This window comes from Erinaceus europaeus, chromosome 1, assembly GCF_950295315.1.
Source record: "Erinaceus europaeus chromosome 1, mEriEur2.1, whole genome shotgun sequence".
NCBI classification, from domain to species: domain Eukaryota; kingdom Metazoa; phylum Chordata; class Mammalia; order Eulipotyphla; family Erinaceidae; genus Erinaceus; species Erinaceus europaeus.
The window spans coordinates 29,865,465-29,878,171 of NC_080162.1; the positions used below are offsets into that span (position 1 = coordinate 29,865,465).

Here is a 12,707-nt window from a genome sequence, read left to right on the forward strand (position 1 = left end):
CACCAGGGCCAACCCTCCCAGTATGGCCTCTCCAGATCCCCCCCCCCATTTTCTAGTCTTTTTTAAAAAAATTTTTATTATTTATTTTCCGTTTTGTTGTCCTTGTTGTTTTACTCTTGTTGTAGTTATTGTTGTTGATGTTGTCATTGTTGGATAGGACAAAGAGAAATGGAGAGAGGAGAGGAAGACAGGGAGGGGGAGAGAAAGATAGACACTTGCAGACCTGCCTGTGAAGACTCCCCTGCAGGTGGGGAACTGGGGGCTCGATCCAGGGGCTCGAACCAGGATCCTTAAGCCGGTCCTTGTGCCTGGAGCCACGTGCGTTTTACCCGCTGCGCTACTGCCCGACCCTCTATTTTCTAGTCTTGAGAGTGAGCTACCCTCCCTAATCAATATACTTTTCTCCTTTCCTTGAGTCCTTTCCCCTAAGCTTTTGAAAGTTAAAACCCAGCATGAACCTTGTCTTTCTCTTTCTGCTGATCCATCTCTTCTCGGTGGCACTCAACATAGAATAGCCTAGCTGGAAGGAGGGAATCTTGGGAAGAGGCAAAGAGAAGAGAACAGCCAGAACTGTTCAAAATTGAAAGTTCAAATATATCACCTCATCATGAAACAAGTCATTTTTAAGTGCTTTTTTTCAAAAGCACATCAGTCTCTGGATTGTGTAAAGCATCTTCCCAGATGAGCATCACTGTTTTATGAGGTCAGAAAATTAATGTCTAGATCATTGATAAATAGACCAACTTTTCCTTAAGAAAAGTTCTTGTCTTTCTTGTAGATCCTCCTCTGGTCCACTGCACTACAGAGGTAATCTTCATTAAATTTCCTAATTTTCATAAAAAATCAGTCAACCTGGCAGCCCCAGGTTCACTTTAAATATCATTTTTAGGAATTGGGTGGTGGCTCATCTGGGTGAATGCAGGCATTACCATGTGTGAGGACACATGTTCAAGCCCCTGATCCCCACCTGCAGATGGGGAAGCTTCACAAGTAGTAGAACAGTGCTAAAGATATCTCTCTCTCTCTCTCCATGTATATATATATCCTTTTTATCTCTCACCCTTTATTTAAAAAATGGCCACCAGGAACAGTGGAGTTGTACAGGCACCAAGTCTCAGTGATGATCTTAGTAGCAAAGTAAATAAATACACCACATACTCACACACGCACATACATGTGTGTGTTTTTATTTTATTTTAAAGAAAATATATATTTTTCTTCTTTTTTAATATTTATTTATTTGTTGCCCTTGTTTTATTGTTGTAGTTATTATTATTATTGATTTCATTGTTGTTGGATAGGACAGAGAGAAATGGAGAGAGGAGGGGAAGACAGAGATGGGAAGAGAAAGATAGACACCTGCAGACGTGCTTCACCACTTGTGAAGTGACTCCTCTACAGATAGGAAGCCGGGGGCTTGAACCTGGATCCTTATGCCGGTCCTTCCGCTTCACGCCGCGTGCCCTTAACCCACTGCACTACCACCCAACTCCCTTGTGTGTATTTTTAAATCATTACCATAAAAGTAATGATTTTTCTTTCTTTTTTTTTTAAATAAGACCAATTTATTTATTTATTTATATGAGAGAAGCAGAAAAGAGGGAGACCACTGACCAAACTTAGGGAAACTTTGAGAATAGATCAGTACCTATTTATTATCGAACAGTCAATGCCCATGTTCAGCAGGGAAGCAATTACAGTAGCCAGACCTTCCATCTTCTGCATCCCACAATGACCTTGGGTCCATACTCCCAGAGGATAAAGAATAGGAAAGCTATCAGGGGAGGGGATGGAATATGGTGGTGAGAACTGTGTGGAGTTGTACCCCTCTTATCCTATGGTTTTGTTAATGTCTCCTTTTTAAAATAAATTTAAAAAATTTTTTAAATTAAAAAAATGTTACAGAAATGATTAACTTAAAAAGTAAAAATAGTCTATGGTCTGGGAGGTGGCACAGTGGCTAAGGCATTAGACTCTCAAGCATGAGGTCCAGAGTTTGGTCCCCGGCAGCACATGTACCAGATTGATGTCTGGTTCTTTCTCTCTCTCCTCCTATCTTTTAATAAATAAATAATCTTTAAAGAATTTATTTAAAAAAATAAAAATATGCTGCGCTCTTATTTCCCCCAGAGAAACATTTTTAAATTAATCTATATTCAGATTCTCCTTTCACATTTACTTTTTTAGTAATACTGATCTGCTTTCTTCTTAACAAATTGCATAGTTTTCTTGACTTACTTTCTAAAAAATATTAATATTATCATTCCTGCTTTCATTATTGTTGTTGTTTTCCTCTAGGGCTTCACTGGGCCTACATGCCTACATACTCCCATGGCATCAAGCAGACTCTTTTCTTCCAGATAGAGGACATGAGACAGAAAGGGAGAGAAAGACAGAGAGGAACAAAGACACCATGGCACTGCTCCACTGTTTGTGGAACTCTCCTTTTGCACAGTGCTTCCATCTGGTGGTCAGGGTCTCGAGCCCAGCGTCTCATGCATGAAAAAGTGTGCACTCTATTAAGTGAGTTATCTCCTGATCCTCTAAAATAAAAGTAGTGAGAGTGGCACAGAAGAATGAAAGACTTGTAAACATGAAGTACTGAGTTCAAACCCAGGAACTGCATATTCCAGAGTGATGCCCTGGTTCTCTTTCTATCACTAGTAATTTTTTAAACAAATAGTAAAAAGTAATGTTATTATAGTAATAAGGGTTTAGATGGAATATAAAATTTCCTCTCATCCACATTTAAACACTACCACTAACTTCTTTTTTTACCTTTCCAGAAATTTTCTATATTCATATTGTTTAAATATTTCATTTTCAGATTCATTTATTCATGAGGGAAATAGAAATAAAGCCAGGTTCACTCTATTATATATGATGCCAGGGATTGGACCTGGGGCCTCATGAATGTTGTTCCTATGCTCTATGCCGTTAGCCTTCTCCTCAGCTGCTATTATTAGTATTTTAATACAAGCAATATCATATAATACCTATTATACTTTAACTTACTTTTTCACCTAGAAAACATCTTACACAACTTTCCCTGTCACCACTTTCATCTCCCTTGTTCCTACTGATGGCTGCATTGTATTCCAGCTGTACAGGTATACTGTGATTTATATATCTAGATCCAGGCCTCAGTCACACAGAAGGCCTGCATTCTAGACTTTTGAAACAAGAGCATCAGATTGTTTGGATCCCTGTATCTAATAAAAACAGAGCTGAAAGAAACATAGTACATGGGGAATAATTTGGAGGTGCAGTTGGAATTACTCTTTACATTCTTCATCTAAGTCTCATTCCTGAATGAAACCATCTGTCAATGAACCACATATTTGATCCACATCTCCTGGATCTCCTAGAAGGTGCTTTCATCAGGTCTTAGCCCTGATTTCTAATGTAGAGGCCTGCACAAGGTTACCCTTGACATGTTATGGTACTGTGAAGAATGTTGCATGACTCCCATGAGATCCATGCAAAAAAAAAAAAAATCCGTTTCTTCTAAGGGGATGTTTTGTTTGTTTGTGTGTTTTCCTAAGGACCATATGACATTTGTAATGCTTCTTCTTTTCCTTTGACCTCCAAGAAACTCAGAGTCAAACTTTAGTCATCACATAAACTTTTGCATATTTTCTTTCTATTTTTAATTCTATCTGTATAGTCTTTTATATTTCTTCTGGGTCTTCAATTGTAAAGATCCTGCCCTTTTTTGATGCAGTGCCAGTGAATGAATAAGGGGTCTTGTACATGTGTGATATTACTGAACCACTTCTCTGGTACAATTTTTATTCTATAGTTTTGAGAAGGAAAAGAAAAAGAGACAAGACACTAAAGTATAGCTCCACCATCCATAGAGTTCCTTTGATGCTGTCCACAGTGCTCCTTGTGGTGCCAGGGATTAAATCCAGTGTCTCACACACAGTATTTGTTTACCACATGTGAGACTGATATGACTAAGTCACATCCCAGTCCTAAAGATGTTTTTTAAAGCAGAAATACTATACATGAGTAAGCTAGTTCTCCTATTCACAGAGATATTGTTTTCCTTTTTCAAATATTGTTTTAATGAATGTTTATAGACTTCATTTAATTTTTTTATTATTTTTCCTTTTGTTGCCCTTCTTGTTTTATTGTTGTTGTTGTTGATGTCATCATTGTTGGATAGTGTCAGGAAATTGTGGAGAGCATCACAAGGCACCCTGCATTTTTCTGCCTCCAGGAGCCTGGCATTCCTTAAAACATTAAGCCAGCTCCCCCTGCTCCACCCTGCATTCCTGATACTATGGCCTATCTACAGGATGATTGTTTTGCCTGAAAGATCCCCACCCATTGCATTCCTTTGATCTATCTTCTTTCTACCCTCAAGACCCTCCCTGCCTGCAGGGTATCATTAATCCTACCAGTTAAAACCCTCACAACAGTTGCTAAGGAAGTTCCTACCTTTCCAGTCCCTTTTGCCTTTCTCTGCCCCTTTCCTAGCCATTTCTGTTTCCAACTTGCTACTTCCAGGTCTGCCCTTTAAAAGCCTTGGCTCTCTGATCAATAGAGAATGACATTGCCTCACAGCCACAAGTCTGTTCCTGAGTCATCTCCCTCACATCGCTGAGTGAGTAGCAGCCCAGGCTGGCTCCAGTTGAATTCTTTCCAACCCAGAGAGTATGCGCCCAGAAAGAGGCACCCCCATGCTAGCCCAACAGGATAGGACAGAGAGAAATGGAGAGAGGAGGGGAAGACGGGGAGAGAAAGAGAGACAGCTTCAAACCTGCTTCACCACCTGTGAAGTGACTTCCCTCCAGGTAGGGAGCCCTGGCTCGAACCCAGATCCTTACACTGGTCCTTGCGCTTCACACCACGTGCGCTTAACCCACTGCGCTACCATTTAACCCCCAGACTTCTTATTTTTTTAAAATGATCTTGCTTTGGGGCTAGACTGTCATGCACCCAGTATAACACACATGTTTTCATACACAAGGACCATGGTTCAAGTCTCCACACCCTGCCTGTAGGGGGGAAGCTTCACAAGTCACGAAGCAAAGTTGCAGATGTCTCTCTTTGTCTCTCCCTCTCAGTTTCTCTCTGTATCTTGCAAAAAGAATAAAGAAAGAAAAAAAGGAGGGTGGGGAAATGGCTGCTTAGAGTAGTGGGTTTGTCGTGCAGGCACAAAGCCCCAGAGATAACACTGGTGGGGGGGAAAAAAAGGGGAAAAAAATCTCACTTTTTAATTTTTGAAGCTTTCCTGTTTTGTAGAGGTTTCTTCTTATCATTAGTAACCTTGAAAGACACCTTATTTTTTGCAAAATAATCCAGAAGATTAGGAAAGTAATTTTCTACTTTTTTAGAAATCTTTTTTTTCCTGGCACACCTCTTTTTATTCAAATACCTATCTCTCTCTCTCCCTTGTCCTACTGATATGAAGAAGTTTAGAGGGTGCTATGGAGACCACAGAAACAAGATGGGACAGCAGGTTGAGCTGACAGGAGAGATTTGTAGCTCAAGGACACAGAGCCAAAATTCATTCGAGTCACATGAGATCATTTGAAATGAAGTGTGGGGGCCATGTGGCTCTTTTACAGGGCTCATTGCTTCAACTCTGAATTTCCTGAACCCTTTCTAAGCCTGAGAGTTATCCTAATAGGACTGCCACTTCTAAGACCAGCTTGGAAAGTGGCTGGGCCACATGAGGACTTGTAGTCCTTTTAGTCAGGAAAGGCCTTGGGTCTCCAACTAAATAAGTGGGTGGAGATGGCAGTCCCTAGAACCCATAGGGTTAGAAGCTGTCCTGACTTCTTACATGAGAAAAGGTATAACAGGATAATAACTAGGAACAGTGAGGTGACCCAGTATGAACAGAGGGACTGAGGATCGATGCTCACACCCACTGCCTATTTTGTGGATCCTTTTACTACATTATATATTATATGCAAACCACGGCATAAACTTAAGGTCGCTTTTCATGTCAAGTGGCTTCTTTGAGCCTATATGTTATATTTTACAGATCCTGGACAGTAACATTTTTCTTTTTAGTGCGAAGTTGCTCAAGGTTCATCTGAGACTCTTTTAAATTGCTGCTTTCAGAGAAATAACAATGTAAAATGACAAGATGATGTATGGCCCCTGCTGGCCAGCTGGGGCTGCAGCAGCCACAAATGCCACCAAACCTCTGGGAATGAAGTAGTCTCCAGAGCACCATTGTGCAATTGTCCTAACCGGATCATTTTTAATTAGTTGCAATTAATTTCAAGTGACAGCGTCCTGCAATATCAAGTCAGAAAGGCTCTACTGCGTGGGTGGGGTTGTAAGGAACAGGCGGCTGGTGAGAGAAAAGCCAGAGGGAGGTCCCATCATAGGGCTTCTACTTACAAGATTTCCCTGGTGGGTGGTGGAGGAATCATTTCCTGAGTTGGTGGAAGAAAATTCTTCCTAATATGCAAATGTTATGATTCTCTCTGAGCACTGTATAGGGCCTGCTAAGGAGGTGCTATTTACACCCAGAACATGTAGACAGGCATGTCCTGAAAATCATCTCACTTCAGTCAGACAAAGTGGTTCAGTCTGATAAGCACTGCCTCAGTTTGACACAGCAGACGCTGAGATGGGCATTTGAGCAGATTGTATTTTGGGGAGGTGACCCCCAGAAATCACTTCCCTGGGAGTATTGTAGTGAATCAAGAAAGAAAAAGAAACCAAGTAGAGGTGTGTTATTAAGAAAACTAGCCCACCTGGAGCTTACTCCACTGGGGGGCACTGAGAAACAACTTCTGAGAGTTCACCCTTTCATAGGATGAAAGAACTGATATTTACACAACAAGATTGTTGGTCATAGTGTAGAACTGCCTACGAGTTGCTATTTAAAGGTGTACCGGTGCAGGCATGTGCCCAAATGAGCTCACATGTTACCATATGCAAGGGCTTGGGTTCAAGTCCCCAGTCCCCACCTGCAGGAAGGAAGCTTAACAGGGCTGCCAGCATCTGTTTCTCTTTCTCCCTCCCTCTCAATTTCTCTCTGTCCTGTCCTATCAAATTAAAAACAAATAAAAGGGGGAAAAATGGCCATTGGGAATCACCACTCATACAGCCTCAAAGCTCCAGTGAAAACCCTGGTGGCAATATAAAATAATAATAAAAGAGTACCAATGACTGGAGAATGCTCTTGGGCAAATAACTGTAAATAGTGGTGGCTAGAAACTAGGTTTGGAGCACCAACTTGGTGTAGTAAAGGGTATGGGATGTGCAGTGGCAGTGTCTGCTATAACCTCTAGGATCTCTTCCAATTCTAAACTCCTGTGATTTCCCTGTACACCTTGGATATCACTCTAAGGAATTTATAGTTACATGGGGAAAAATAGGCAAATAGTAAATCAAGTGACACCCTAAGGAAATGAACCATTGGGCATTACAGAGGACTCCTTAGAAGACAGGTCGCCTGCCTCTCTGGTAAAGTCTCCCCCCTCCCTACCACATCCAGGAAGGCTGGCTATAACTCAGGTCTGACCATTGTGAGCTGACTTGGTTTCTTCCCCTCCAGCCAAGCTGACACTGGCTTTATCCTGTTTCTAGCAGACATCACTAAGCTATTGCTCTCAGCACCCTTTCCCCTGTATCCAGGATAGACTCAGAGTCCTCATAGGACTGCTGTTGATCAAGAGACATTCATACAAGACAGAACTAGAGAGAGTATCATTCCTGAGCACCGATATAAAAGGGGAGCATGAATGCTTGTAAGATAATCATTCTATGTTTCTTACCTAGTTGACTCTTGGGGCTAACAGACTAATTTCCATTTCTAATGCACTTACTCTTTTTTTTAAACCAGAGCACTGCTCAGTTTTCTGTCTTATGGTGGTGCAGGGGACTGAACCTGGGACTGGGACTTTGGAGCCTCAGGCATGAGATTCTCTTTGCATTACCATTATATTATCTACCTTCTGCCCTGCACTTAGTCTGTGAACAGTAGATCACCCTCATTTCTTGGCCACCAGGTTCCAGATGCTAGCATGATGCCAACCAGACTTCCCTGGACAGACAACCCAACCAATGTGTCCTTGAGCTCTGCTTCCCCAGAACCCTTCCCGACTAGGGAAAGAGAGGGACAGGCTGGGAGTATGGATCGACCTGTCAACACCCATGTTCAGCAGGGGAAGCAATTACAGAAGCCAAACCTTTCACCTTCTGCATCCCTCAATGACCTTGGGTCCATACTCCCAGAGGGTTAAGAATAGGAAAGCTATCAGGGGAAGGAATGGGATACGGAGTTCTGGTGGTGGGAACTGTGTGGAGTTGTACCCCTCTTATCCTATGGTTTTGTCAATGTATCCTTTTTATAAATAATAAAAAAAGAACCAGAACTTGACTGTGTAGGTTTCTCTGAATAGGTGGAGAGCAAGTCACATATTCCTTCATTCCATTCCCATCCCACCTCCCTTAAAGTCCTAAAGCCATCCTTCACCGGCTAAATCAGTAAGGAAAGAGAGAAAGCTAAAAATAAAAAATAGTAATAACAAAATAAAAACTTGTCCTTTTCTTGGGAGTAATAACACACAACAAACATTTACAAGATTTATTGAGTACTTACCATATGCTTGTAGTAAGCTTGTAGTAAGCTACATTATTTAGTTTCTACAACCCATTTTAAAGGGGGGTGGGGAGAAAACTGAAGCTCAGACAGATGTACATTACTTGTTTAAAGTCAGCCATCTATTTAGTGGATATACCTTTGGCGGTCTCTGAGTCCAGAACCCCAGCAATGAAGCCAACTAACTTCACTACATACTCACTATACTTTTTTTTTTAATATTTTTTATTAGCAATTCAAGAGTGATTTACAAAATTACATGTCAATAGGGGTATAATTCCATACCGTTCTCACCACCGGAGTTCTGAATCCCAAGCCCCTTCATTGCAAATCATCATGGTTCTCCCAGGGTTGCAGACATGTGTTAACTGTCATCTCTACAACTAACTATCCACATTTGTATATAATTGCCCCCCTTTTCCTCCAGGTCCAATCCTCTCTTCCCCTCCAAGCCACTCATAACCCTATTACTATATCCAAATATCTCTCCCCCTTTCATCCTCTCTTCTCTGGGACCTGATGGAGCTGGAGTTCAGAGCCCTCTTATATTCTTTCTCTTATCACTTCTCCCTCACTGGGAGTATGGAACAAAGTTGCTTTTAGGGTGCAGAAGGTAGTAATTCTGGCTTCTCTAATTGCTTCTCTGCTGGATTAGGTGTTGATAGTTCGATCCATACCCCCAGCCTGTTTCTATCTTTCCCTAACGGAGTAAGGCCCTGGAGAGGTGAGGTTCCACGACACATTGGTGAGGTCCTCTACCCAAAGAAGTCAGGGTGGAATAATGGTAGCATCTGCAACTTGGTGTCTGGTAGATGGTAGGACATAAAGTGAAACAAAATGGTTAATAAACAGGAATTGAAAACACTGTCACTATACTTCCACTGGGTTTTGCTTCATGCTTCCTCTGAACTAAAATACACATGCACACTATAAAGTCCTCTTTCCATTTTGTGTCTGACCTAACCACTTCCCTCTTCTCTAAAATTACTAGTCATACGCCCCTAGAAACATACCTAAAATAGACTTCCTAGCTTCTTTTTCTTGAAAACCCTATTCTCATGTGTTCTATTCCTACTTTTTTTGGCTCCTGTTTATTAAACATTTTGTCGTGCTTTATATCTTACTGCCTTTTAGCCAACAAGTTGCAGATGCTACTACAACTTCATCCTGACTTCCCTGGGCAGATGACCTCACCAATATGTCCTGGACCCTCACCTCTTCAGAGTCCTACCCAACTAGGGAAAGACAGAAACAGGCTGGAGGTATGGATTGATCTGCCAATGTCCATGTCCAGCAGAGAAGCAATTACAGAAACCAGGCCTTCCACCTTATGCACCCCATAAAGAACTTTGGCCCATACTCGCATAGGGGGAGAAAAGTTAGGTGAAGATGACCAGGGTGTTCTGAATTTCAATTCCATCAGGACCCAGAGAGAGAAGAAAAAAAGAAGGACAGTAGCAATAGGTGTCAGCGTGACTTAGGAAGAGAAGGCAGGATCATAGAAAAAATGGGGAAATATATATATATATATATTATATATATATATATATATATATATGTGTGTGTGTGTGTCCATCTCCCACTTCCTTCTCTTACCCATGCATGCACACACACACACACACACACACACACACACACGCATGGACACACACACACACACACATACTCTAATTTAAAAAAGTAAAAATTGGGCAATAAATAGGGTAGAGATAGAGTTCATGCCCTTATGCCTTGCTTGTAAAACACCATAGGTCTGTTTCTTAGCATCACATTAAAAAAAAAAAAGTGGATTCTGTCACTGGTCATCTCCATCAGGTGCCGGGATAGCCTGAGGGTACTTCTTCCCGAGCTAGTGCTCTCTGGGTTGGAGAGAACTCAACTGGAGCTGATCTAGGCTGCTGTGTGGGAGAGGGATCAGGAACTCGTGCTGCACCAACTTCCGCAGGAGATACACTCTGGAACTCTCAGAGCCGGAAAGCAATTTCCAAGTGTCTTTAATCAGAAGAGCAGCTGTTTTTATACTCTCCAAGTAGGGTGGAAACAGGATGTGATATAGAGAGGGTGGAGAGAAAAGTGACTGGTGAAAATCAGAGTGTGACAAAGAAGGGATCAGTGTGTGACAAGGAGGGGGTGGAGCAGGAGAGAATCCTATCATAGAACCACCAATGCCCTGGAGTGCTTTATGTAAAAGTGATTTATGTAAATAGACCAAAGCTTTGGATCAGTAAAATCCCTATATAGGCATATGGTTAAGCAGAAGCCAGGGGGAGATGGCAACTACCCAACAATCAGGAGCAACATAGTGTACCTGTTTGGGGGCCTCTATAGGCCCTTGTCCTCTGTGAGGATCAACAATAGTAGGAACAGCCCCATCCTTCAAATGAAGATTCGGCTACCATACTCTACCACTCAAGGAAGATGTGTCCTGAAATAAGTGCAGCCTTGAATGTTCTTAACTGTGACCACAGAATGCGAGCTCAGACCTAATGGGATGCAGAGGTTACACAGGCTGCTGTGACGAACATGGGTCCCAGATCAAACCAATGGGGTTTATAGTTAACAACATTTATATACTTTCTCCATATTTGGAAGCTACTCTCTTCCCTGATCTAGCTTTCTAATCCTAATTCCAACTCTGACACTATCTCCCCAGACAATACCTTTGGTCCACCTTCATGTTAGCTGTTGGGCTCAAGCAAAAATCAGTAAAGTCATGGGCCCCTTGGAATGTACATAAAATAGATCTAGTAGTTTTTTCCAAAATGGAGACCCCAAATCTCATCTGCTATATTCTTGCCTTTAGACTCCTGATTATTTAACAATTTATTCTGCTTTATATCTTAATACTTTTCAGCTACCAAGACACCAATGTGACTTCCGCAGGCAGACAACCTACCTCACCAATGTGTCCTGGAACCCCACTTCTCCAGAGCTCTACCCCAATAGTGAAAGAGAGATAGGCTGGGAGTGTGGATCGACCTGCCAACAGCCATGATCATCAGAGAATCAATTATAGAAACCAGACCTTCTACCTTCTACACCCCATAACAATCCTGGGTCCATGCTCCCAGAGGGATAAAGAACAGGAAAGCTTTCAAGGGAGGATCAGATATAGAGCTCTGGTGGTGAGAATTGTGTGTAATTGTATCCCTCTTATCCTATGTTCTTGTCAATATTTCCATTATATAAATAAAATTTTAAAAAGTGAATTATTATATCTACTTGAGGAACCCCCAAAATAACTGGAAACCCTATCATTGCTTCCTTGCTTCTGCTTCAGATTAGCACAAAAGGGCTGTCATTGGGAATGGGTAGCTGTCCTCCAGACATTGCTAGTGCAGTGCCTATCTCCAGAGGAGCCGAATTCCTCCTAGTCAGTCTTTTTTTTTTTTTCCCTTTTGTTGCCCTTGTTGTTTATCATCATTGTTGTCATTACTGTCATTGTTGTTGGATAGGACAGAGAGAAATGGAGAGAGGAGGGGAAGACAGAGAGGGGGGAGAGAAAGATAGATACCTGCAGATCTGCTTCACCTCTTGTGAAGCAATTCCCCTGCAGGTGAGGAGCCAGGGGCTCAAATTGGGATCCTTAAGCAGGTCCTTGCACTTTGCACCACGTGCACTTAACCCGCTGCGCCACTGCCTGGCTCCCCCTAATCAGTCTTTACGACACTATCATCCATTAACTTATCTAAACCCTGCCTCTGCACTTGACCAATCTTCCCATATATGAAGGATGCTTCTTTGCCTGCAGAAGTCACTTTGAAGTCACCCTCTCATCACAGCAGATGTTTTTTTCACTCCTTAATGTGTCTTATCTTTGAACTTCCAGTGCATTCAGGGTTTTGTTGTTGTTGTTTTTATTGCATATATATTTGTGAATCACCCCCAGTCTTATAAATAACCTTACAAGATGAGAGGTATGCTATAGGAACAACTTAAAGTAATCTATTATTACCATTCCCAAATCTTCTTTAGGACTTAGAAGACATTATTTTATTTTTAATATTTTATTTATAGAGACAGAGAGAAATTAAGTAGTAAGGGGGAGATAGGGAAAGAAAGAGAAATACCTGCAGTATTTCTTCACCACTTACGAAGTTTCCCATTATTCAGGTGTGGATTGGGGGCT

General features: G+C 41.7%; 1 protein-coding gene across 2 annotated transcripts in view; it reads left to right on the forward strand.

Annotated features, from left to right (window-relative positions):
- Positions 1-12,064, forward strand: part of LOC132532798 (palladin-like) — a 39,785-nt gene extending 27,721 nt beyond the window's left edge. Inside the window, exons 2-3 of one of the 2 annotated variants that reach the window (XR_009544763.1) lie at positions 9,713-9,840; positions 11,433-12,064. Coding sequence is in view for 1 of the 2 variants with exons in the window: in XM_060171971.1 (XP_060027954.1) it covers positions 9,713-9,766 (54 nt within the window). In the remaining variant the exon portion in view is untranslated. Of the gene's footprint in view, positions 1-9,712; positions 10,065-11,432 lie in introns of those variants that run through there. The other variant, XM_060171971.1, reaches the window with a different exon arrangement.
- The last annotated feature ends 643 nt before the right edge of the window (positions 12,065-12,707 follow it).